This window comes from Coniophora puteana (genome assembly GCF_000271625.1).
Source record: "Coniophora puteana RWD-64-598 SS2 unplaced genomic scaffold CONPUscaffold_2, whole genome shotgun sequence".
Taxonomy (NCBI): domain Eukaryota; kingdom Fungi; phylum Basidiomycota; class Agaricomycetes; order Boletales; family Coniophoraceae; genus Coniophora; species Coniophora puteana.
Window position 1 is genome coordinate 697,791 of NW_006913054.1, and position 24,274 is coordinate 722,064.

A 24,274-nucleotide genomic window follows, 5' to 3' on the forward strand; every position below is an offset into this window, starting at 1 on the left:
GGATGAGGACTTTGAGATTTATCAATGTCGTTGGCGAGAATTCTTTCGCCCTGCCGAATGGACATCGCTCCAGCCGTAGGTGAAGATGTGTGATGTTCTTCAAATCCGAAGTCACAGACAGGCTGGGAGCATCGAACACAATGCCTAAGAGAGCGAGTTTCCGTAGTTGGCTGAGGCGGCAGAGAATACGACGTATTTCGCTGTGTCTGAAAACCGGCTGGTGCTTCCCGGAAGCCATGTAGAGGTCAAGGCTCCTACAGTTCTTCTCGAACTCCGACAGTAGGCCTCTTTCGCACTTCTTGACAAACCTGAACTGGGTGGCTGGGAGACGGACGATAAGGCGAGGTACAAATAGTCTTGTTCTTGACAGCATCTCAAGCTGTCCTTGTAGCTTCTCTACTGGTGATTCGCTTGACCCAGAAACGTGGATGGTGCCCCATAACTGCGGAGTGTTCAGAGCGACGGCTCGCCAGCGTTTGCAGACTTGTGCTACATTGAGAGCAACGTGGAGGTCACTGCGAGCGATATCAAAGTCGGATTGAGCAAGACCAAGGTATCGGACTCGAGCGAGAACAAAGATGTCAGTCAAGATTTCCACAGGGAGGCGACAGGCTACCTGAAATCCCGGCGAAAATGGAAAGGGCAACAAAGTTGGTCAGCTGAGAGGGCATAGCAGAGACCTGACCCACTGGGTTCGTGAGCTTATGGACTACGGGAGGTGTCTCTATCGATTCCATGCAGAGCGGATGTTCACCTATGGGGACGAGGTGGACCGTGTTCTCGAGCGGAAACTTGCGACGATGAAGCTTTGTTCCCTGTGACTTGATACGTGGCGATGTTTCCTAGACACCCTTCTCAACAAATCGTTTAGGTGCTCAAAGTCGCGGTTTTTACTCACCTCAGATAGTAGTTAATGTCAAGGAGGGGGGAGATATTACACGAAAGCACCTGTCGCGTGATGGATCCAGGACCTCGAGTGACGCCTCGACAGACTGTTTCGCGCGTCGCGCATATCCAGACGCGACCCTGAAAAGGCAGAGCTTACCCCTGTTTAGGCCGAACAGGAGGTACGCTACGCGGGCTCGGAATCCTGACAAACAATGCGCCAAGGCCATGCAACCTCACTAGTCATATACTACATGTGGCTTATGAAGCCCTACTGGCCAGAGCAATTAATTAAACTCACTCCTAAGGATAAGGATCATTCGCAGATTGTTGCTGGGTTTTGCAGCTCGTTATATTTCACGTAATAGAGTAGAGTAATTTGAGAGTAGTAGCGGGCGCCAGCGCGAATACATGTAAGTAAATAATCCTCTCAAGCATCTCCCTGGTGTCAATCAACCCGCCTGTTATCCTGGACCATACCATCTAGTCTGCAGCTCCAACAGCATTCGCGTATCTTCCCATTCATCCGAGTCATCAAACTCCACATCACGGACACCCAGATTATCGGCAATTTTTGTCGCAACGTCACTCAGCCGTCGGCCTGAGCTAATGCCCATCCCAATATAATCAAAGCTGAAGATTTCGCTGATGAAAACGAGGCGGCTGATTGGACAGCTGGAGCGTCGAAGGAAAGTAGTCAAATGTTCCTCCTTGGTGTCGTAGAAAGAGATCCCAAATTCCGTGAGCGAAGGAAGAGTAGCCAAAGTTGCGAACTTCTCGGTCTCGTTCTTAAGGGAGCGGATAACTAAGCGCTGAAGCCGATCATGGGAGAAGGGATCAATGTCGGTTATAAATGTACTGTTCAGGGCAAAGTCGGTAAGCTTTGGGTACCTCGAGATCGTGGACCCCACACGCAGCCGGGACGTGTTGAGTACTAGGACCCTTAGCTCGGGCAGTTCGGAGTCGCGAAGGAATGCATCAAGCTCTCCGCCACTTCTCATGTGTTGTTTGATATGAAGGTGCGTTAATCCAGCGCATGGTATTTGCCTGTCTGTAGCATCCCATGGCAATGACACGTTCCACAGCGTCAGCTTTTCCAGTAGTACTAGCCGTTTCAGCCACCTCCGCACATCTCCATAGCAGAAAAAACGGCGTTTCCTGCTCGAGTCCTGGATCGGATAAATGTCCAAGCCTTTGCATTTGCTTTCGAACGCCGAGAGTATACGATTCTTCGCACATCGTTGGAGGAACCTGACGTGCGCTTTGGGTAATCCAACAACAAGAAAAACAGGGATGGGCGCTGATCTAGACAGCAACTCGAATGGGGCCGGCGTAGAATTTTGTGATACGTCTTGTGTGCCGACAACGTGGATAGTGTTCCATAGTCGTGGAGTCCCTAGTGCGATGCTTCGCCAGCGTCTGCATACCTGAGCAACGGTGAAGGAAGGTTGAAGGTATTTCTGAACTGAAGAGTGATCGCTTGGATCGAGCCTGAGGCCATGATATTGGGGTCGAGCCAGGATAAAGATTTCGGATAGGATTTCCACAGGGAGACGACCAACGGCAGACACGAGTCTCCTGCATTCAGTTGCAGAGCGACTGAGTCTCGTCCGAACGTTTTGCAACGCATATATTGCACTATCCAAGTCATTCATGATGAGGGACGCGCTGTGCAAGTAGCGCTGAACGTCTCGAGTTTCCTGTGGTAAAATGATGCTATGGTTGGTGCCCTCAAAGTGAGCCAGTGCGTTTGATTGTATGCGGTGCTATCATCATGTGTTAATTGGCAGGCGAACAGATGCAAGATGAATGAGAATCCTCACGTCAACCTTTTTTTCCACTGACGGGATCTGGAAAAGTGCCGAGGATGTAGATTAGGCACATCCTACCATAGTCTCAATGATGGTATACTCACAGTAGCGCCAAGCTCTCGAAGAATCTCGTAAGAGCCTCCTTGCTCGGTTGAATGTTTGGAAGTCTGGTTGGTCTGCGTATATTGACTGATCAATGATTAAGCAAGTAGGACCGTATAGGACGTACGAAGTCAATGGCCATATCGGTACCAACTTCTTGCGCTTCAAGAACCATGTCTAGCTAGTCGAGTCTTTGAGGGTATTACCGTGTTACCAGGTATAGGTCGAGTAGACAATCTCAGACTTCTTCAGGATGTTGGGAAAGGAGAGACTGACTACAGCTGAAGAGTGGACCGTTGCGTCCTCGATCACGTCTGTCGCGCTTCACGGAGGTTTTAGAGCCTCACAGAAGTTGCACGAAAGTTCAGGACCCAGTCTGATGAGAGTTTGTCTTGTCAGGATATAGTAGATGTACTATAGGTACTTGATGTGAGTGCAGACGTGAACACCTACCTGTAGCAAGCTGGGCGCCTAGGGTGCACGACTTGGGAGCAAGGAGCGAAGGGAGCGGCGCTAAAGCCTAAAAGAGCCTAAACCACCTCGGACCCAAAGCCACCAATCGGGAGACGCCTCGGATCTGGAGCGTTGCCCAATCAGAGTCAAGGACCAAGGTAGCCCTGTTGACATATGCCGAACCTGGACCTACTGAAGATGCACCTTAACTGACATGCAACTGCCGCATTACTAGCCCAAGACTGTATCTTGTGGCAAGTCTTGGAGATCAAACATAGTTGGATCGGTTTCGCGTACTAGCAATCTCACTCTCAAACGCGCCAATGCACTCTTCTGGGTTAACGATGAAGCGAATCCTTCTTCAAAACACTCCAAGGGGCAGTCAGAACTGTAATTCCGGACCTTGACTGGGGGGGGATCCATCCCCTACTGGTGTCTGGGGTCGTGTCAAGGAGCAGAAGTACACAGCCTTATGGCGAAGTTATGTCCGAACTCGTTACCTTCGGCATACGCAAGTAGAATACAATCTAATAGCATGATTTCGAATCGAGGACATGCTCGGTGCCCTCCCTACTAACTTTATACGAAGAGATTGTATCTTTGAGCTCGAGGGGGGTGGTTTTGGTTAATACGGGGTAGAAGCCCCTGTTGGCCGAGCGCTACAAATAGATGCAAAGCCCGCGCGCGATCTACGTCGCGTTGAGCGCGCCGACAGAGGGTATGTCTTACTCCTGCAACCTTCTTTGATTTCCTTGCTTAATTTTTATTATCACCTGTCCCAAGGATCGCCCGCTTTTACCTTGACAGTTTCAACGGCCAAAATGGAGGCTGATACCATTACCAAGGATTCAAACTGCTTTCTCTGTGGAAATTTGTTTCGCTCAGATGAATCATGGCTGCATAGCGGTCATACATTGAAAGCAATGCAAGGAGTGACAGAGGATGGCCTCCGTGAAAAAGTGTGATAACTTCTAGCTTCCTTTCACTTGCCTTATTTCTTACACATCTGTGCAGGTGTCAATTAGTCATGTGTGCGGCTTCTGTGGCAAGCCTTTGTGTGCAAGTGTTCGACTAGAAAAAACAAGCATGGGAAGATATACTACGGAGTCCCAATGCCCTCGCTTTCACATTTTACAACTTGCTTCAACTCGCTTGTCAACTCGCAAGTGGCAGTAATAGTACTCACTCCCAGCGCCAGTGGCTCATTTAATTGCCTCGGATGATGGGCTACAGACTTCTATGGATTAAATATTACAACTATACTGTGACAGAACTCTACGATATACGCATGTTTACGTCTGACAGTAAATAGAGTAAATCTGATGCTTCACTCACTCGAGTTGCAGGCGACTCGCAACCTAGTCGGAGTTGAATCGTGGGAGCGTCTGCAGTGCCATAATTGCCTTTCTTGGCCGACTTGCGGCTGTGGTATCCGTGACGCGCGGCTTGGTGTACGGGGTCCTGCATGGAAGGTCTTGGTCCGATATTTACAGTTGTGACTGCCCCTTGAAACACTCGCAGGGTAATTTTGAGATTAAGTTACTCTCGCTATTTTGTCAAATGATAATACCATGTTTACCTGTTCTGAGTCGATCCCTTTGCGTGTTCTCGGTGCAGCTAGATATTATCGGTGCATCGACGACGTTGCTCTGAGTAAGGTTGGCTACCGATTCCAGTGAGTCTCTGATAGGGCCCCATCGGTTGCAATGTGTATTATATATTTAATTCTACAACGCTTCCAACTTTGCTTCATGTCTTCTCATCTACCTCTGGTACACAATCATACAAACTTACCCTCCTGCCAGTTCTTGGCCTGCACGCCCATCTCGACTGCTGCGCGCGCCCAGTCCTCACCATGGTTATGGCCCTTGTTAAATCCGCGTCCGATGCCTGCGCGATCGAGGGCCTGATCGTCCGTGAGCGCGGTGAGTACACCAAAGATGACGGGGACATTGGTGTCCAGCTGGACGCGCATGAGTGCATGGGATACCGCGTCGGAGATGTACTCGAAGTGCATCGTGGAGCCCTTGATGAGGACACCGATCGCGATGACGGCGTCGAAGGGGGTACCAGGCATCGAAACGACTGTAGGACCGGGTGCACCAGCGCTGGGAGGAGGCTTATTGAGATTGGGATTGGACGCGTTGAAAGAGAGACCGAGAAGGTCGCCTGCGGAGGAGCCAGCCTGCACGCGCGATCCGGCAATCACTCTGTTGAGGGATAAGATAGATTGAGTATGAGAGAGAACGATTGTAGCCACGGGCATACTTGGAACAAGCTACGGGTAGCTCGAAGCTACCTGGCACGGACTGGATGACAATGTTCGAGTCCTTGACACCCATGCTCTTCAGTGTGGAAATACATCCTGTGACGAGCGCGTCGATGACTTCCTTGTTCCAGCGCGCATGAACTATCGCAACGCGCAATGGTGATCCATCAAATTGCTTTTCGGAAGGCGAGAGTCCCTTAACAGCGCTCATGATGGTATCTTGTGTTTGTGCTGGTTGTCGTGGAGGCAATGACGAGAGGGATAGGAGCTGTTTGGTTCTGTTGATACCCGTACAATCGCCCAATTTTCGGCAAAGGTAGCCGGCGGTTGGTCTTAGGCGACCTTCATATACCCATCCATACGCTCGTACTCAAACTCGCTACGAACGAGCATGGACGAAAACCTCAAGGAAACCTACGCCCTCGTATATCACTTCCTCAAAAGCCGCACCCATAACAAGGCTGCCGATGCCCTCAAACGTGCCGCGCCAGATAGCTTTGACAGCGCCGCACCTCCCGCTGGTCTCTCTCTCGTAGAACTCGTGAAAAAGGCTCGTTCCACTACCTTAAAGTAGGTCGCCTTGTCATCTGACATAAATGTTGCCTGCATGTAGGATCTCACCTGTCTATAGAAAAATCGATGCAAAGAGCTGTACGCATACACCTCAGCATATCTACATAACTTCCTAATGCTAAACATACACAGCGTCGTCGGACAACTCGAGCGAAGAAGCCTCGGAATCAGGCTCGGAATCAGACTCAGAGTCGGAAGACTCCAGTTCAGGTGAGTTTCTTCGCTTATCTTCACCAACATTTCATTAATCACATTCTGTAGATTCTGAGGGTGACTCTAAAGCAAAAACAAAGAAGACAGCTGCGCCGGAGAAGTCTACTGAACGCGACACGAGCGTCACGCTGTCATCCAGCCCAGGTACGCACACTAATATCAACCTCGGGTTAATTGCCTTATCTTAATTTGACCAGGACCAGAGAAACCCGCAAAAATTGTGAAGGCAACGGCTTTCAATAAGACAAACAAGAAGCCGGTGCCCAGCTCGAGCTCATCCTCGTCATCTTCCGACTCCTCCAATTCTTCCGATTCCTCTGACTCCGAAGAAGAAACACCTGCTCAGGCGAATAAGCCGACTAAGGAAAAGTCACCGTCGCCCAAGAAGACTCCGAAGAAGGCAGCCGCCAAGTCCTCGTCCTCATCATCCAGTTCATCAAGCTCTGAGGATTCGTCATCGGATGACGACTCGGACGAAGAAAAAGACAAGGCCAAAAGTAGCTCCGATTCCGACTCTTCGTCGTCTTCGTCGTCTTCGTCGTCTTCCGCGTCTTTGAAGGCGAAGAAGACTACCGAAAAAGTGAAGGCCACCGAAAAGGCGAAGACCACAAAAACTTCCAAAAAAGCGGGGACATCCTCGTCTGACTCCGACTCGTCTTCGAGCGACGCTTCATCTTCGAGCTCGTCCTCAAGTGACTCTGATTCTGACGACTCATCCGACGAGAACGAGAAGCCGCCGGCGAAGAAGCGACGTACCGAGGTTGGCTCTGTATCTGCTACTCCCAGCGTCCCAGCATCTACTCCCTCCTCCAAATCAGCTGAAGCTGCGCCCGCTAGCGCGTCCAAAAAGCGCACCCTAGACGAAGCTACTGGTGCCAGCGAATGGCAGCCCAAGGACCTTGGAAATGCAGATTTGAATAACAACGGGAAGCCGAAGAAAGCTCAAGGTCCGCGTTTCTCGCGCATCCGCGACGAGCACATGGACCAGGACAAGTGGATCAACAACGCGTACGACGCGAAGGGAGGCATTACGAATGACTACGGCGAGCGTGCGAGCAAGGATTTGATCGTCACGCGTGGGCAGGGCTTCCGGAAGGAGAAGAATAAGAAGAAGCGAGGCAGTTATCGTGGTGGGGAGATTACGGTGCGTGCTGGTTGTGTTTACGTTACGAGCTCGATGGCTGATATTCTGCTGGCGCTGTTTTTTTTCGGTACAGATGGAAAACCATAGTATTCGCTTCGACGACTAGATCACCTTGTCCTCTTGGATTTAGATTGGACGTGTGCAGTGCATGCGATGGAATAATACAACCAGCTTCATGGTCCGAAATATAGCGCGCCATGAAATGAGTTTACGATTCTGACCAAAATACTGCGGCGAGGCTGACGAACCCGAGGATAGAACAGAACGAAGCAAGGAACGTCGGCTGCTCCGTCGGGTTTGAGACCCGACGACTTGAGTAATATTTCATTTTTCCCTCGTGAAAAGAGAGTTGCTGAGCGTCTCAATGAGTGAATAAACTAGCTCTTAGCATCGAGACTGTCAAGAAATCGAAACCTCCTAGAAAAGCGGCTGCCCACAACATGCTCCTGTAAAGTTGCGCTAAGACTTACTTACGCTGCAAGCCTGCAAGGAGAAGACGCAAAGTAAAGACTGGAAAGCAAAAATCAAAAGCCTACGTGCTGCAATCTGAATCCGACCTTTGCTTGACTTATCCTCACCGTGGCTCCTATATCTGCGCCCCTGGATTTCCACCAATCATCAAAGTTCACGCAGACAGCTAGTAGTTAATGTCCCCGCCTTGTGGGCGCCCCACAAATGTAAAGTTCAGCAAGGGCCAGGGCTTTGGGCCGGGGCTATTAGCTGCATGTGGCTGTCACCTTCACGGGGAGTCGGCTAAAGCGCGATCTGCCTCACTGCCATCCATCGCCCCTCGTCGCCCCTCATTTACAGCCACGTCGCCCTCATGAAGGTTCCCTCGCAGCGATGTAATTGCTGTCTCACCCCATGATGTGTCCGGTGCGCCTCCTTTAAACACAACGAATTTCCTTCATGATCGATCCTCTCGCATCTTGCTTGCTAAGCACTACCGTCCAACTTCAACCTAACGAGCACAATGCCTAACACGATATCTTCCCAAAATTCCGCTGGGGAACGTATGATCCTTGTCCTTAAGTATCGAGGCAGGCACGTCCTCATACCCGAACCCCAAACTTATGAGGTATGCCCAAATATCCCCGGCTCCTCAAAGGAACTTGTTATAGGTATGCATGCTCAGTTCATTGTTGTCGCCCCTAGAGCCTTGAGCACCGCACGCGTCAAATCTTCGGTATCGGTCTCAACGACTCAGACGCACCAGAGCTCTCGTTTTTTGTGACAGAGTTATTTATCTGTCCGGGACAGAAGGTGGAGCTGCATCGGGACGCATGGGAAATTGTAGGATGGTCTCCGGGTTTAGTTCACGTTGAGGTTCACCAGTCCCAATCGCCCGCCAGGGGGACTGGTGTGTATAATAAGGTGGAAGAAACTATGGAGTCTGCGGCGATTTCGCTCAGGCCCCCCTCCGTTCCTCTCGCCGTCCGCTCGCCCTACCTCTCCGCATGGCTACCCCAGGGTCCTGGTGCCATGCTTGCAGGCACCTGGCCCCGATTCTGGAACGGGTCAGTGTGTTATTGCCATTCTGACATGCACATTCATGCACATCGTTATTTCCTTTCAGATTCTCGGCTGGGCTGGTTATATCCGCGTTGACGATACCACGTACACTTTCCTTGGCGACCCCAGCCTGAACCCAGGCCTTGCCATCCAAAAGAGTGTGACTGTACGCACCGTCAGCTCAGATACAAATAAGCAATATAACGTTTCCTGCAGTATACTTCGACACAGTCGACCTTCGTACTGACTGCTGGCCCTGTTGATATCACTGTAAGATTCCTCAGCCCTGTCGAGCCCGACGACCTCGTCAAGCAGTCGATCCCATTTTCCTACATGGCCGTATCTGTTGCAGCCAACGACGGTGGCTCTCACTCCGTCAGGCTCTACACCGATATCTGTGCTGAATGGGCTTCTGGCGACAACACACATGTTGTTACCTGGACCTCATCTACCTCCGGCGATGTCTGGTCCCACCGGGTCGGGCCTCGGGACCAGGTTCTTTACAGTGAGCAAAACGATCAAGCCGAGTATGGCTCCGCCTACTACGCCACTCAGAACGTAAGTCTCTGGCGAGAATGTTAATGAGTGGCCTCTTACGAAATATTAATCAGTCAAACAATGCTACTGGCAAACAGGTGCAGACGTTGTTGTTCGCGCTCAGTTCATCAATAATGGCGAGCTCGCTAATCATGGTGACACCAACTTCCGCGCTGTCAGTGGCCACTGGCCCGTATTCGCCTTTGCCCATGACCTTGGTATTATTTCTGGTGCCTCTGATCCCGTCATCTACGCCATCGGCCACATTCGTGACCCTGCTGTTCAATATGTCACTGCCGCCAAAAACCTCCAGGACCGTAATGCCTATTACTGGACCATGTACTCAAGCGTCTCTGACCTTGTAAGTACTCCTATCGTAGACTATGCGGTATTGTACTCATAAAAATTAGATCGATGACTTCGTGAAAAGCTATTCTACCGCTCTCTCCGATGCCAACGTCTTCGATAACAAAGTCAAGAGCGATGCCACCACCGTCTCCGACCAATACTATGACATTGTTGCCCTCTCTGTCCGTCAAGTCTTTAAATGGTGCTACTGAACTCACTGTCTCCCGCAACAACGATGGCTCATGGAACACCAATGACATCCTCATGTTCATGAAGTGTGGTGTAAGTGTATACAACCTCCACGAAGCCATGTCGAATATTCACACTGCAGACAGAACATTAACACTGTAGATGTCATCATGCCCGCTTGGCCCGTCTTCCTCTACACCAGCCCGACGCTCTGCAAGTACCTCCTTCTGGGCCTGTTCGAGTACCAACAGTCCGGCCTCTACCCCAACCGGTGGGCCGCCCATGATCTTGGTGCTTCCTACCCAAGCGCTATTGGTCACAACGATGGGAATGACCTGCCCATGCCTCTCGAGGAGTGCGGCAATATGATCATTATGGTTCTCAGCTACACTCAGAGGTCCAACGGCCAGTCCTTTGCCTTGGCGTACATTCAACTCCTCGAGCAGTGGACTGACTGCCTCGTTCAGGGGGCTCTTGTCCCCGCGGACCAATACTCCAGCGACGTCTTCACTCCCCAACCAGACCAACCTCGCCATCAAGGGTGCTGTCGGTATCATGGCTATGTCTCTGATCGGGTATGCTCATCAACATTGATGCCGAGAGGAACTACAGTGTACGTCTCTGCCTGGGCCTCATTGTCCAGGCAATAAAACTGACCTTGCACGGCGGCCGCAGTCCATCGCCTTTTCCTATGCTTCACAGATCATCCAGTCAGCCACCGCCAACCACCATCTCGCGCTCACCTACGGCGATCTGGAGAGCTGGGGCCTGATGTACAACCTCTACGCCGACAAGCTCCTGGGGACAAACGTGTTCCCGCAATCACTCTTCGCATCCCAGACTGCGTGGTACAGAAATGTCATCAACGAATACGGCGCACCCCTTGACAGCCGCAGCACCTACACCAAGTCAGATTGGCTTATGTGGACAGCCGCGTTTGTCACCGAAAACGCGGTCCGCGACGCCATGATCAATGCGGTCCACCCCTACATTAGCGACGGGCAGAACGATATGCCGTTCGGTGATTGGTACGATACCCATTCTGGTGACTCGATCGATTTCCGCGGTCGCCCCGTTGTTGGTGGCCATCTCGCTCTCGTAAGTATTTCAACTTCACACAATACAAGTCTTTAAAGATGAGGATCTGATATATGCGCTCTTCAGCTTGTCCTGTAAGAGCTTGTCGATGTTAGAATTCAAGCCGTTCGAGTGGTCGATGTTAGAATTCAAGCCGTTCGAGTGATTTAACCAACTACATACGAGAAGCTTACTGAATGTCCTTCGCGACAACTCGTCTACGCACACATGAGAGCAATGAACACCTTTCGAGTCATTTGTGATCAGACCAAACACTGGATCATCCAATTTTTGGGCTGACGACAAATTCCCGCTGCGAAAGGCAAGGCCACAAAAACAGGATTGTTGTGAGGTGAAGATGGATTGGGGTTAGATGTAGTCTCCCCTAGGCAGACCCTATATCAGAAGACAGAGGGTTAGATGGCATGATAGATCGGCCTAGATCAGCTGGGTGGTCCGGAATGGCTCTGAAAATAAACACAAAAATACAACCAAATGGTCATGAACTTGATGCCTTGGTGGCCTGCAGAGAAAACGACGTCAAAGTCCGATGTCTTCACCCCAGTCTCAGGACGACACGGCATTACTGGCCACCTCGCTGTCCAGGCCGTCAAAGTTCAGTCGTTCACAGGCTATGATGCTTAGCTTCCTGACATGTCCGCGAATAGTAGGGTCCAATAGAGTACAGCGACGAGGGCGAGGGACGCTGGACATATGGTGGATGTGAAGACGACATCTGTTCTAACATGAGCGATGGAAGAAGAAACTTTGCATCGACCCGCGCGGCGGCTTGTCCTAATTCCTGAGGAAGAGGGCTGGGTTATCGGAAACAGCTGGAACCAGATATCTGCGAAAAATGTTAGGAACAGCGAAAAATCCCATGCGACATGTAGAGGCACGGTCTACTCAAAATGCCTCTACCGTAGCCGAGTTCCAAGTGTACCAATGGGCAACATGTAAGGACGTGCAAGAACGGGAAGTTCAAACAAACCGTGACTTGAGTGTTCCGCCCCTCCTATGGTGGTGGGCGATATGTAGTCGGCGGACTGCCCATGCGCTTTTCATTATCTTGAGATGTCGCTTGGTGAAAGTTGGAACTTGGAAGAGAACTCGATAGGTGCTTTGCCCGTATGTCACACCAGTAAATGTTAAAACAACAAATGAATTCCACTACAAGGCAGTGCCTGGGATTTTGACACCATCCGACCCTGAGCCCCTATCATACCGCGTCTACCACAATTGTCCAATCCCCATCGAAATCGTACATGCTTGCATTTCTTTCCCGTGCGTGTTATATCTTGAAACCTTCACCTTTGCTTTTTGCGATGACCTTGCTCGAGGCTTGACACAGCTTGAGCTTGCGCGATTTTACAGCACCGAGCCCAGCCTATCACGCGAAAAAAGGAGCGCATAAATTATCAGTAAGGACAGTCGACTACGCCGGAGACGAAGTGGAAGCAGACGCAAAAGCCGAAGCAAAAGGAGTGCGAAGCGCTAGCGGAAGAAATTGCGAGAAGCGAGGAGACACGAGTGCGAGGCCGAGAGCAAGAGCGCCAGCCCCGAGACCGACGCCGAGCACAGCACCTGCAGAAAGGCCGCTGCTCGACTTGGCTTTCGCCTTCTTGGTCACCTTCGAGGCACGTTTACATTTGGGAGAAGGGGTGCGAGAGGAGGAACGCTGCTGCGAGGGGGAGACGACCAGTTGTACGTACCCTATCGACTTCAGACCTTGGATGCTGGAGTACAGATGAGTAAAGAAGCAATAGAAACAAAGGAATGAGACGCACTAGTATCCGTCGAGGTTCCGCGTGATCTCATCTTCCATACCGGTAGGAACGCCATCCAACGAAAACGTCACTGTCGTCGAGTCAGACGACTGGGCGAAGGTGGTAGTGAGCGTCGCGTTATGGCCTGGCATCATATTGAGTAATTGAATGAAGATGTTGAAAAAAAAGAAGACGCACCAGCGGGCCACGTCGGGCTCTGCAGGGCCCAAGTCTGCACGATCTCCTTGCCCGGGCTAAGCGAGACGTACTTGCCCTTGACACCTCCTCCGAACAACGCGTAATCCGCTCCAGGGGTAGGGTCCGACTGAGCAGGCGCGCGCGTCCATGCGGGGATACGCTTCTCGTCCGAAAGCAAGCTGTACAGGTCGTCGGCGGCAGCCATGAACACGGCTTCGCGCACAACCTTGGAGGTGTTCAACGCGCGGGCGGGCTTGGGTGTGACGGGCTTCGCAGCAGCCGCTGCTGCGGTTGCCGTGGCAGGAGCGGAAGCAGCGGGATTGGGTGTGCCTGTGCGCGAGGGCTCGTTCGAGCCTGCGATGGTGAGGTCCTTTCCGTGCGTGTCGATAATAGCTTTGGGGAAGGTATCCAACTTCGCTTCAAGTGCTTGCGTGAGGTGCTTCCTCGCCAGCGTGTAGAGGGCATCGACCGCCGGGGAAGACGAGGTGCTGAGGGACCACTCGTACTACATGCACGCAAATGAAGAAATGTAAGATTTAAGTAAAAGATGAAGAAGAAAAGTGGACTGGAGGCGCACGCTATAGTCTGAAGTCTTGTCGAGCGTGGTCTCATGCGAGACCTCCGGGACCGTAAGGCGACCATTCACTTCCGTCCCATCACTCGCCACTCCTGCCCAGTTGAGGACAATACGAACGTCGAAGATGGTGATCAACCTGTGTATCACAAAGCGCATGAGCCTCTTCATAAAGTGACGGAAATCCTGGGACGCACTTCGACTTGCGCTGACCGAGCTCAACATCTCCGTCGAACTCTGTCATATCCGAGACGGATATACGCTCCTTCGCGTCCTCGCCGTTCGGGGAGAGCTCAATGGACGTGAGCTCGTGTTTGAACCACTCCTTGGCCCATGGGTGCGTGACGTTCTTGTTTTTCCAATGCCAGTTGGCGGTACTCGTGGGCATCGACATCTCCAGAGTGATTTATTAGGAATTAGTCTATTTGAAGTCTAGAGTGCGACAATGGCAGCAGCTAAGCTGATCAATCGGTGAGTAGAAGGCAAGAGGTCGACGCGAGGTGAGATGAATAGAGTAGCAGGTAGGGTTGGCAAATGACAAGTAGGCTTTGGCTAATAAATCAGTCGCCGTCTTCGGCGGACCCAAACTCCAGAACATTCTACCGCTTTCACCCCGATGTTATAATCTGGTCTAAGCTATCATAGGCATCGATCAATATCAGCGAGTCGGGCAAGCAGGGCCTCGGAAGTTGTTGCTCATAAGAGCCAGGTAAACTATTAGGAAGTGATGGTCCATGTCGTTGGCAATGCACGATACCAAGGAAAATGTTCAAGAGCTCAGACCACAAGCATATAATTATTAGCAGGTAAAACAAAGGCAATATCTGACAAAATCAAAGCAGCCCACTTCACTTGACGCTCTACTTGCGTCGTCCCCAGCACTTGCTCGAGGAGAGTTGCCGCGGGCGGACTGGGCTGGCGAGGGACTCGTAGATTCATCATCATCGCCATCATCCTGCACCGGATGACGACGCTCAGCTCGGCTTCGAGCTGTTGGTGCATCGCCTGCGGCGAGGTTCCGCTACACCGACGTCAAGTTCAGTGCTTGTACCTCGCAAAAAATGACAGCAATCTCTCACCATGGTAGCGCGACCCATACTCACGAGCTTGATGGCTCGTGGCCAGCGATGATGTTCCCTTCCGGAACGGTTGGAAGGAGATACAAGGCGAGAGACGAGTCGAGCCATTAGCCCAGGGCGCTGACCGGTTTGAGGTGGCCTTTGCTGCCCTTGGCTGGTCTGACCGGTAGAGCTTCCTTCGCCCTGCTTGCGTGCAACTCTAGCCGAGCTCGCGGGCATCTGGAGATTGGTTAGACTGATAATTTGAGCAGATGCTACATAGACCAACATTGAAGTTTGATATGGACTCTTCATCGAAATCAAGACCAGACAAGCCTGGCCGTCTCTTGGAGGCAGTGGGGATCTAAGGAATAAAGCAAACATATCAGAAGTCGCTAGGAAAACCAAGCGTATTACACCCACATTCTTCACGTCCTTATCGCCGAGGCGTTTACCCTCCTCTGCATCACCCTTTGGAATATACGATGAGATATAGCCCCAATGCGTAAGCCTTTAATGCGATTGATCACTTACTTTGGGAAGAATCACCCGACCTGTCGCAGCGTCATACATCTTGAACGACCCATCATTGAATCCCGTTGTTATACTGTCTCCCGCTGGCGCAAATGATAGAACAGTAGGAATTTGCTTCTCTTCGATGTGCCAGATTCGCTCTCCGTTAACCGCGTTGAACAAGTCTGCCCCAGCGCGTGTCGTATTCACCCACCAACCGCTCAAGATTGCGCGGCCGTCGGGAGAAAAAGACGCTTTATGCCTCGTCTGCTTGTCGTCCAGTGGAATATCGAACACCTTCTCCCCTGTGGTCAAATTCCAGAGGGCCGTGTCCCCTTTGTCGCTGGCATCTAGAAGCTGTTTTCCATCTGCGGAGAACGACAAGCAGTGCGCTTTTGCAGTCTTTTTCCGAGTTTGCAGTCTGCTGATGATATCCAGGGTAGCGACTTGACAAATGCAGATGGTGTGCCCCAGCCAGGTGGGGTACTCGGACGCAGTCACGTACGCGAAATGCTCTCCGTCTGGCGAGAAAGTCACGTCAAAGACGTCCTGTGGTATCGCTTCGACTTTACGTTGTCCGAGCACATCGTGTACCAAATAAAGGTTATTCCCATTGACATTAACGAGTACGGCAAGAGTCGAGCTGTCCGGTGAAAACTCGAGTTTTTGGATCGCTTTGCCGACGCTTATCATTGGAGGGGAGTACTCTTTGCCCGTTTTCGCATCTAAGAGAATAACAGGTCTCGTGGAGTCACGAGTGGGCCCGGCTGCCAGGAGGTCGCCATCGGGGGACAATGCAACGCAAGGACCTCCGTAAAAGTAGAAGTCATAGACCTCCTCGCCAGTTTGAGCATCCCAGGTACGTATGTAGTCATCCTGGCTAGCAGACGTAACAAAATGACAGCCGTTTGGAAGCCAGTCGATCGTGTTGACGTGATGCTGTGGATAGTGGCTAAACGGCGGACTCTTATCCTGAAAGTTCGGTACCTGGGTCGAATGAAGCTGATGAGCCAAGTTGCGTCACTTCTATCGGCCATATCACGTACGGAAGAAAAAACCAGCGTTCTCTGTCGGACATCCCAGACGTGCACTTGATACCTTTCATCAACACATGCGATCCTATTTTTCTGTGGAGAACAGGAAACAAGCTTTACTTGCCGTTGCGCCCAGTGTCTGAGAGGTTCAAGGACTGGCTTTCCCGTTAATGTATCCCACAAAGACAAGGCGTTCGACTCCGACCCGTTAATGACCCATTCTCCATCTTGCGAGAAGCACAGGCTAGATACACCTCCAAGATTTGCGGACAGACGGTCATATAGAGTTTTACCTGTCGCTGCATCCCATACCCGAACGCTCCCCTTCCCCGCAGCTCCAGCCAGCGTGTTCCGTTCGCGAGAGTAGGCAAGCAAGAAAGGGAGTGCCGTATAGGGAGCCTCGGGATTGGTGCTGGATAACGACAAATTGATGTCGACTTCCTGCTTCAAGTTCATGTCAAAACTAGACACCTTGTAGTAATCATCCTTGCTGTATCCATAAAGAAGTTTCTGGTCATCGGATGACTCTGAGAAAGCGAGCAGACGTTGAAAGGATCTCCCATCAACTACAGGAATTTCCATGAGCAGACTACCGGTCTCTACGTCTTGCAACACGATGCGGGTCGGAAGCATAGCAGCAATAACTCTTTCATTTGAAGAGAAACTGACCATCCTGGACGGCGATCCGTAACCCATATTCTCATATTCCGTCTTCATCTCTGCCCCTTCCAGGCCTGCTTCCTCGTCCAAGCTCCAGATATAGACGTGAGCACCTGGTTTCCCGGCAACATCTCCTTTGCAGACGGCACCGAGTCGTCTACCTGAAGGAGAGAACGAAAGCGCGCCGAGCGAGCCAGAAGTCTTGAGTTCACGGAATTGACGCCCTGTAAGTGAGTCCCAAACTCGTATGGTGCCGTCGCTGGAGCCCGTCGCGAGAGACCGATCGTCGGGGGAGTACTCGATGATCACAACATAGTTGTCTTTATGACATGGTAATTCTGCGAAAGGCCGAACATCGTCATCTGCATGTGACTTCGGGTGTACACCGCGGGGCATGGACGATTGCTTCGAGTGTAAGCAGGGATCGAATGAGAACGCAAAAGCTCCTCTTGTTGCGAGAGGTGACACCTGTTATGGTTGAGCATGACATTGAGGACAAGCGCTTGTTGGCTGAGAGCACAAGCGTTGTGGGTCCAGCTTCACACTCTGAAAATGGTCGGCAAAAGCCGCTAGCACACCTACTCGACGCGAGATATCTCAGGATATCCATGAAGAACGAGTAAATGCTGCAATTGATAATTAGAAGTAGATAATCATAAGACAGCATGGGCAGAAGATATTACAGCAAAAATGTAGCTAACAACAAGTAATACAAAGGCAATAGCGTATGACATCGCAAAAGCCAGAGTCACTCGAAGCCCCACTTTCTCCGTCCCCGTGGCCTGTACGTGGCGAGACGGCCCGGTCAGACTGGGGTGGTGAAGGACTTGTTGAGGAATCATCGTCCTCTTGTGAATTTTGCCGACGCCTGGATCGACTGCCAGCTGCATCGGGGCTGGCGCCGGCGAGATTACGCTGCGTGGTGATGAAGCTGTGAATACATCGCCGCTGGTTCAAAAATGATGTGCTTACCTCCCTCGCTCGTCCTACGCTTACAAGCCGAATGGGTCGTATCCAGCGTCGGCCAGAGGAAGACGATCTTGGCATGAAGCGAGAAACTAGGCGTGTGATGAGCCCAGGCTGAGGGTGAAGATCGTTCTTCCTTGGTGGTTGCTTTCTAGTGCTGGCTGTCTGGCCAGCAGAACTCGCTTCAGCGCGCCGACGTGCCGCCCCACCCAGGGCAGCAGGCATCTATAAAAGGTTGATTAGATTCAATGAATTTCTCAAAGGTAACCCAGTGATGCTCACATTCATGATCGATTCGTCATCTGTATCAGCAAGGCCAGAGGGTATTGCTCTTGTCCCTTGTTGTCTCTTGGAGGCACCAGGAGCCTAAAGCATCGATAAATAATTCAATTGATCGCATTAATCGAAATGACTGAATCAAATGTCTTCTACTTACATTCTTTGCTCCGCTCGGTGAGGCTCTGCCGTCGGCGGGTTTTTCCTCTGTCTTCTCGCTCTTTGATGTACACAAGATGAACAACGAATTGATACGCAATCTACCCCTTAACACGTACCTTTGGAAGAATCAGCTTGCGAGTGGAAGACTCGTATAGCCTGAGGGAACCATCATTGAAACCCATAGCCAATCTGTCTCCTCCCGGCGTGAATGAAAGGGCAGTAGGGACCTGCTTCTCCTCAATGCGCCATATCCGCGTCCCGGCGACAGCGTCGAATAAATCAACACCTGCACGTTGCTTGGTGACCCACCACCCACTCAGGATTGAACGACCATCAGGAGAGAAAGAAGCTAAGTGCCTTCTTTGGTCCTCTACGGGGATATCAAAGAGTTTTTGACCGGTGTCTAGATCCCAGACGGCCGTGTCGCCCTTGTCGCTGGCGTCTAGAAGTCGTCGACCATCCGCGGAGAAGGACAAGCAATGAGTATTTGCCGACTTTTTCCGAGTTTGAAGTCTGGCCGTGACTTCCATGGTATCGAGACGACAGAGGCAGATGGTGTGTCCCAGCCATGTGGGATACTCCTGCGCAGTAACGTACGCAAAATGCTCTCCGTCTGGTGAAAAGACCACATCAAATGCTCGTTGCGGTACCACATTGACCTTGCGGAGACCTGTCACATCGTGCACCAGATGAAGATTAGTTCCCTGTGGAGTGCGAAAGAGGATGGCAAGAGTCGAGCTGTCAGGCGAGAATGCCAGCTTCCGGACATGGCCACCGGTGTCCACCAACGAGGGGGTATATTCTTCGCCAGAGCTCGCGTTCAAAAGAACGACGGGTCTGGTTGCTTCCCGAGACGGCCCAACAGCGAGTAAACCACCATCGGGGGATAACCCAATACGAGGACCTCCATAATAATGGAAATTGTAGACTTCTTCCCCGGTTTGATCATCCCAGACGCGTATATAATCGTCCGAAGAACCGCTACTAACGAAGCGGCGCGCGTCCGGGAACCACTGGATTGCGTCTACGTCACCTTGCGGGTAGTGTGTGAACGAAGGGCCCTTGTTGACATTATAGTTTGCTACCTGCCGTAGGCAAAGTAATTAGTTGGCCTTGCGTGTTTCGGATGGACATGAAGCACTTACAGATGACAAGACCAGTTTTTGTGCTTGGACATCCCATATGTGCACATGATTGGCCCTATCGATACATGCCACATGGCGTCTATCAGGAGAACAGGCCACTGCCTTTATTTGCTGCTGCGCCCAATGCCTCAGAGGTGCAAGTGCTGGCTTGCCCGTCAGTATATCCCATACGCGCAAGGCCTTGTCTTTCGACCCGTCCATGACCCACACTCCATCTGGCGAGAAGCTGACACAAGATACGTTGTCAAGATGCCCCACCAACCGATCATGTAGGGCTTTGCCCGTTGCAGCATCCCAGATCCTGATACCTCCCTCCGGTAGTGCAGCAGCGAGTATGTTTCCGTCGCGAGAGCAAGTGAGCGATGAAATGGGTGACTTTTCGGGCGACTTGAGGTTATCCTGAGCCAGTGAGATGGTGACTTGAGATGGCTGTCTCGAGCCCACGTCAAGACAAGCCACCTTGTAGGAGTCGGACTCGCTATACGCAAAGAACAGCTTCCGGTCACTAGACGACCATCCAAGCAAAGGTTCAAATCGTCGTCCAGTTGAGTTGGTTATCTCCGTCACCAGACGGCCATCATATACGCCTTGCACCATGATACGATTGGGCAGCATAACAGCGATGAGATTCCCATCGGACGAAAAACTGACCACATGTGAGCCCAAATCAACCTTCTTGTACTCCATCTTCACCTCCGCTCCTTCGTCTCCTGCAACCTTGCCTATGTCCCACATATACAAGTAAGCCGTCTCGGTTTTGATCTCATGGGAAATAGCGGCTAGCTGCCGCCCTGACGGAGAGAAGGAGAGCGACCGAACCGAGCCAATGACCTTGAATTCGCGTATATGACGCCCCGTTAGCTGCTCCCAAAGGCGCACGCCAATAGCATCGTTAGAGCCTGTCGCGAGGAAACGGTCATCGGGGGAAAATTCAATATGGTCGACATAGTGCTCCGGATATCTTGGTAGCGCTGCGAAAGGCCTTATATCTTCCTCTACTTCGGAGTTTGAAGGTGCCATTGTGAGCTTTTTAGAACATACGCTTGAGGAGGATTCTGAGGTCTCTCCAGTTGTGAACGGTGATGGTGGTGCATGACGTTGAGTATAGACGCTTGTTGAACGAGCGCACAAAAGTGTGGGTCCAGCTTCACAGAGCAAAAGATCTGAATCGGCAGACGCCGGCGCATGGAGTCTCTTGCAAATCTTCAGCGCAACCTAATTTACGGAAACATCCATAGTATAAGTTTGTTGCATTGAACAGTATAGAAAATCTAGATTATATAGATGCTCATCATGTAGCTACGAAAAATCCAGAACACGCAGCATCCGACGCCCTTCGTGCCGCCACGCCCATATGTCTTGAGCTCTTGCTTGAGCCTGTCCCTCCGAGTCAGGTTCCTCATTGTACGTATAACACACCCTCCCCCACCACACTTCGTCCTCGAAACAAATGAGCTCCGCGTACCTCCTCATAAAATCCGTCTGAATACCACTCAAATCGCCGATCGAGAAACTGAGCACTGACGCCTCCTGTGTCTTATCGTCATACACAACTTCTGCTGCCCTCAACTCCCCATTCTCTCGGTCCTCAGTCGAATACAGGAATCGCCCGCTGCCAGTCCACGAAGGGATCATGATAACCGTGTCGGGTATGGAGAAGAGCATCATGATTGTTTGCACGTGTACCCCAAGTTCGCGCTCTTGGTTGGCGCCGTCGTCGGGTGGGACCACCAGGCGAGCGACGACGAATTGCCCGCCGGGGGAGCTTGTTTGAGGGTAAAGGAGACCGACTATAACGACTTCTGTTTCACCCGTATCCCGGTCTATCACTGAATCACAAAGGATGGCGACAGATCGGAAGTATGATCCCTCCAGGATGCCTGAGGCAGTCGCCCGTGGATCGCCTGACAGGACGGAATTAATTGGCGAGACAAGGATCCGCGTTTGAGGACTAGGCTCCTCCGGCGCATCAATAATTGAGAGGAGATGTGTCCGACAAGCAAGATGGTACGGGACCCAAGCGTGTTCCTGAACAGAGTCAATCAATATTAGCTCGGAATGATGGGCATGAACAAAAGAAGGCATACGGAAGATGAAAGTCTATCGTTTGGAATGACTGTCGGTTCCTTGTAGAGATCCTCAATGTCCCAGATGTAGCATTGACCGTGTCTACCCATCCAATGGACTGCAAGAACTCGGGGGCTTAGCAGAGCGAACGCGAAACCAACGGAAAAGCGAGAGCAGCGATAGACTTCTTCAAAGTGCAACTCCGGGGCAGCTTTTTGCCTTCCTATGTGCACCTGGATCAGGATCCTGAGCGAAGGCAGATTGTCACAAGAGACACGGGTATATAGAGGAAGAACTCACATCTCAGATGTACGCAGGCCATCCGGCCTCGGCACCACTTCCCGCTGCTCCAAGACCAGAAACGCCCTCTTCTGCCCATTATACGACGTGACATCCAGGCAATCCATTGACGACAGGAGGAATCCTCTTTCTTGCTGGGCTTCCCATGCGACAGAAATTGTTGGCTCCTCCGAACCGGGGGCGTCGATATCGCGACAGACGACCTTCTCCGGGAACCTCGTAAGTAGCCATCGGTCCGCAAGAGTCAGTGTCTCCTCCCCTCCAACTTCGTACGTACGCGAACGTGTCGGTTCACGCCTCTGAAATAGATTTGTGTGCACGTTCTGCGTGCGCACTAGGAGATCTTCCAACGTTTGCCGGGATTGCGTTGGATGAGGCCCCGGAGGGCGGGGAAGACGCGATGTTCTGTACAGCGAGTCCCAGACGGCGCGTTCACCAATTTGTTCCCAGAGATATTTGCAAGTCTGTTTCTCTATGTGAAAAGTGCATCGTACGATGGGAGGGTTATACACACCAGCCGGAGGTTACATACATCTTGAACATCCGAAAAGGCGATGATACTGAGGAAAACGTCGAACGGTAGTTGGTCCAATTTGATGGAAGACGACATAGGTCAATATTCATGCAATGTCAGAGCGATAACCTGGTGGCAAAAGACAGGTTTTGCGAGTGGGTGGTGAAAGTGGGTTTGGTCGATCATGGTAGCAAGCCGCATGTTATGTCATGAGGTTAAGCGCTCGTCTCGGATGGGTAGCGCGCGCGGTAGCATTCACTCAGGGGCTCTCATAGGTCAGAATTTACGGAAGATTCATAGGCCAGAAACTGGTCAGAATTAAGTTGGAATTTCCCGGCCCTTTTTATGTACCATGCATGAGCGCAAAAGGACTCTGAACCTGTTCAAGTCCAATTACTCATCATGAACCAATCCCAGTGTACAAGCGGCTGGTAAGGACGTACGAGTCTCTGACAGAAATACCAGAAAAAATTGTCAAGATCCCGAAAATGAGCTTGTCCTTGATGGAGACAAGAGCCCAGTAATTTGAACATTTCAGAGTCATCATGATACAATTCCCCCAACCTGAGCCTATGCGAAATCTATTATACGTAGCATCCGCTGTTCTTCAGGAATGATACCAGGGTCCCCTTGTGGATGTTGCACATAGTAGGTATACAATATTCTCCCAGAATGTGGTTCGCTTTCAAATGACTGCAGCTCCGCATTACAGCGTTGGAAGTGATCCTGGACATTACTTGCGACGCCAAGGTTAGCAGAGCGGGCTGTAGTCGTGGTTTGTGTTTCTTCGTCATAAGTCAATTCTACGGCACCAAGTCGCCTGTCTGAAGATTCTTCCAATGAATATACCAATCGCATCGATCCGTTGCAAGAAGGGCTTAAGATGATGATTGGGTCCGAATGGAATTGCATTACCACCTGAAGTGACAGGGTAAGCCCATGCGTTACACCTCCGGGCGGTATGAGTAGCCTCGCGACTGCCAGTAAGGAATCATCGGGATCGTCTCGAGAAAGTTGCCCGACGAAGACAACTTCGGTCTTTCCGGAGTTGCAATCCAGTACAGAATCGCGGAGAATGCCAACAATCTGTACATAGACATCGTCGATGACAGCGGAAGCATTTGGTTGTATCGCGCCGGTAAGAAGTGTTGCAAGGGACCATGCACGGATGTGTGTCACATCAGGCGGCCCGTCTACACTGGCGACGGAAACAACATGGGTGCTACAGACGAGAAAGAGCGGCAAGTCATCCTAGACCTTTCCTCAGAAGAGTTACAAGGATAGGAATCCGAGGGAAAGACGCACGATATCATCATTCTCCCTCGGGATAATGACAGGTTCGTTGTCAAGGTGATCAATACTCCATACGAGGGCGGTCCCTTGCCGCAATCCAACCACCACCAAAAGAGCTGTGGGGCTTATGTAGGAGTAGATGGCCTCCGAGGATACATCTGAAAAAACCTTTCGGTATACGCTCTCCCATCGTAGACCTAGTTCAGAATCTTCATCAAAGTGGATCTCTAAAATTATTCTGGGAAACCCGAATGAGAAATTTCTAGGCCAAGGCTCACTTGGAGGAGACCAAAAGGCTTACACCTCAGCTCGTTCAGCAGGTGGCCCTCTGGCACGATGATCCAAGACAACGACAGCGTGTTTGTGGCCATCGTGTGCGACTATATCCAAACAATCCATTGCCAGGAGCTCAAAACCTTCTTGTTTGTTTGCCTCCCAGATGGTGCACTTCCGAGGTTCCTCATGTTCCGAGCTATGTTTGCTGAGATCGAGACAGTCGACCCTCTCCTCGTTTCGCACGAATACCCATCTACCACAGAACTCAAGCGCTTCGCTGTCTTCGCTCACGCTGATGATGCGAGAGCGTACGGGCTCGTTTCTGTGAAACATGCCATGATGTACGGTTAACGTGCGAA

General features: G+C 51.3%; 8 protein-coding genes across 8 annotated transcripts; 2 read left to right on the forward strand and 6 right to left on the reverse strand.

Moving 5' to 3' along the window:
- Window positions 1–2,264: 2,264 nt before the first annotated feature.
- CONPUDRAFT_48069 (uncharacterized protein) lies at window positions 2,265–2,540 on the reverse strand (the record flags this gene model as incomplete). Its single annotated transcript, XM_007765869.1, has 1 exon — window positions 2,265–2,540. A coding segment is annotated over one exon (276 nt), but the record flags the coding sequence as incomplete, so codon positions are not given.
- A 2,345-nt stretch (window positions 2,541–4,885) lies between these two features.
- On the reverse strand, window positions 4,886–5,781 carry CONPUDRAFT_116973 (6,7-dimetjyl-8-ribityllumazine synthase). Its single transcript, XM_007766305.1, has 2 exons — window positions 5,520–5,781; window positions 4,886–5,461 (listed from the first exon to the last, which is right to left on the reverse strand). Exons 1-2 carry the CDS (start codon window positions 5,729–5,731, stop codon window positions 5,032–5,034), a joined length of 642 nt encoding a protein of 213 aa, XP_007764495.1. The 5' UTR covers window positions 5,732–5,781; the 3' UTR covers window positions 4,886–5,031.
- A 1,486-nt stretch (window positions 5,782–7,267) lies between these two features.
- Window positions 7,268–7,459, forward strand: CONPUDRAFT_39225 (uncharacterized protein; the record flags this gene model as incomplete). The annotated part of the gene is made up of 1 exon (XM_007765785.1): window positions 7,268–7,459. A coding segment is annotated over one exon (192 nt), but the record flags the coding sequence as incomplete, so codon positions are not given.
- A 1,377-nt stretch (window positions 7,460–8,836) lies between these two features.
- CONPUDRAFT_87331 (DUF1793-domain-containing protein) lies at window positions 8,837–11,212 on the forward strand (the record flags this gene model as incomplete). Its single annotated transcript, XM_007766306.1, has 9 exons — window positions 8,837–8,971; window positions 9,027–9,128; window positions 9,179–9,520; window positions 9,574–9,597; window positions 9,624–9,860; window positions 9,910–10,038; window positions 10,183–10,539; window positions 10,748–11,134; window positions 11,201–11,212. 9 exons carry the CDS (start codon window positions 8,837–8,839, stop codon window positions 11,210–11,212), a joined length of 1,725 nt encoding a protein of 574 aa, XP_007764496.1.
- A 1,336-nt stretch (window positions 11,213–12,548) lies between these two features.
- On the reverse strand, window positions 12,549–14,045 carry CONPUDRAFT_47719 (activator of Hsp90 ATPase; the record flags this gene model as incomplete). Its single annotated transcript, XM_007765837.1, has 5 exons — window positions 12,549–12,849; window positions 12,901–13,024; window positions 13,078–13,582; window positions 13,655–13,790; window positions 13,849–14,045. 5 exons carry the CDS (start codon window positions 14,043–14,045, stop codon window positions 12,549–12,551), a joined length of 1,263 nt encoding a protein of 420 aa, XP_007764027.1.
- Window positions 14,046–14,501: 456 nt separating this feature from the next.
- Window positions 14,502–14,975, reverse strand: CONPUDRAFT_116976 (uncharacterized protein; the record flags this gene model as incomplete). Its single annotated transcript, XM_007766307.1, has 2 exons — window positions 14,731–14,975; window positions 14,502–14,672 (listed from the first exon to the last, which is right to left on the reverse strand). Coding segments are annotated over exons 1-2 (390 nt in total), but the record flags the coding sequence as incomplete, so codon positions are not given.
- A 2,614-nt stretch (window positions 14,976–17,589) lies between these two features.
- Window positions 17,590–20,492, reverse strand: CONPUDRAFT_162140 (WD40 repeat-like protein). The gene is made up of 6 exons (XM_007766308.1): window positions 19,466–20,492; window positions 18,437–19,405; window positions 18,319–18,378; window positions 18,165–18,248; window positions 17,889–18,107; window positions 17,590–17,831 (listed from the first exon to the last, which is right to left on the reverse strand). The coding sequence occupies exons 1-6, from the start codon at window positions 20,483–20,485 to the stop codon at window positions 17,613–17,615; spliced, it is 2,571 nt and encodes an 856-aa protein (XP_007764498.1). The 5' UTR covers window positions 20,486–20,492; the 3' UTR covers window positions 17,590–17,612.
- A 220-nt stretch (window positions 20,493–20,712) lies between these two features.
- Window positions 20,713–22,499, reverse strand: CONPUDRAFT_162141 (uncharacterized protein). The gene is made up of 4 exons (XM_007766309.1): window positions 22,347–22,499; window positions 21,833–22,296; window positions 21,553–21,778; window positions 20,713–21,493 (listed from the first exon to the last, which is right to left on the reverse strand). The coding sequence occupies exons 1-4, from the start codon at window positions 22,440–22,442 to the stop codon at window positions 20,765–20,767; spliced, it is 1,515 nt and encodes a 504-aa protein (XP_007764499.1). The 5' UTR covers window positions 22,443–22,499; the 3' UTR covers window positions 20,713–20,764.
- Window positions 22,500–24,274: the final 1,775 nt, after the last annotated feature.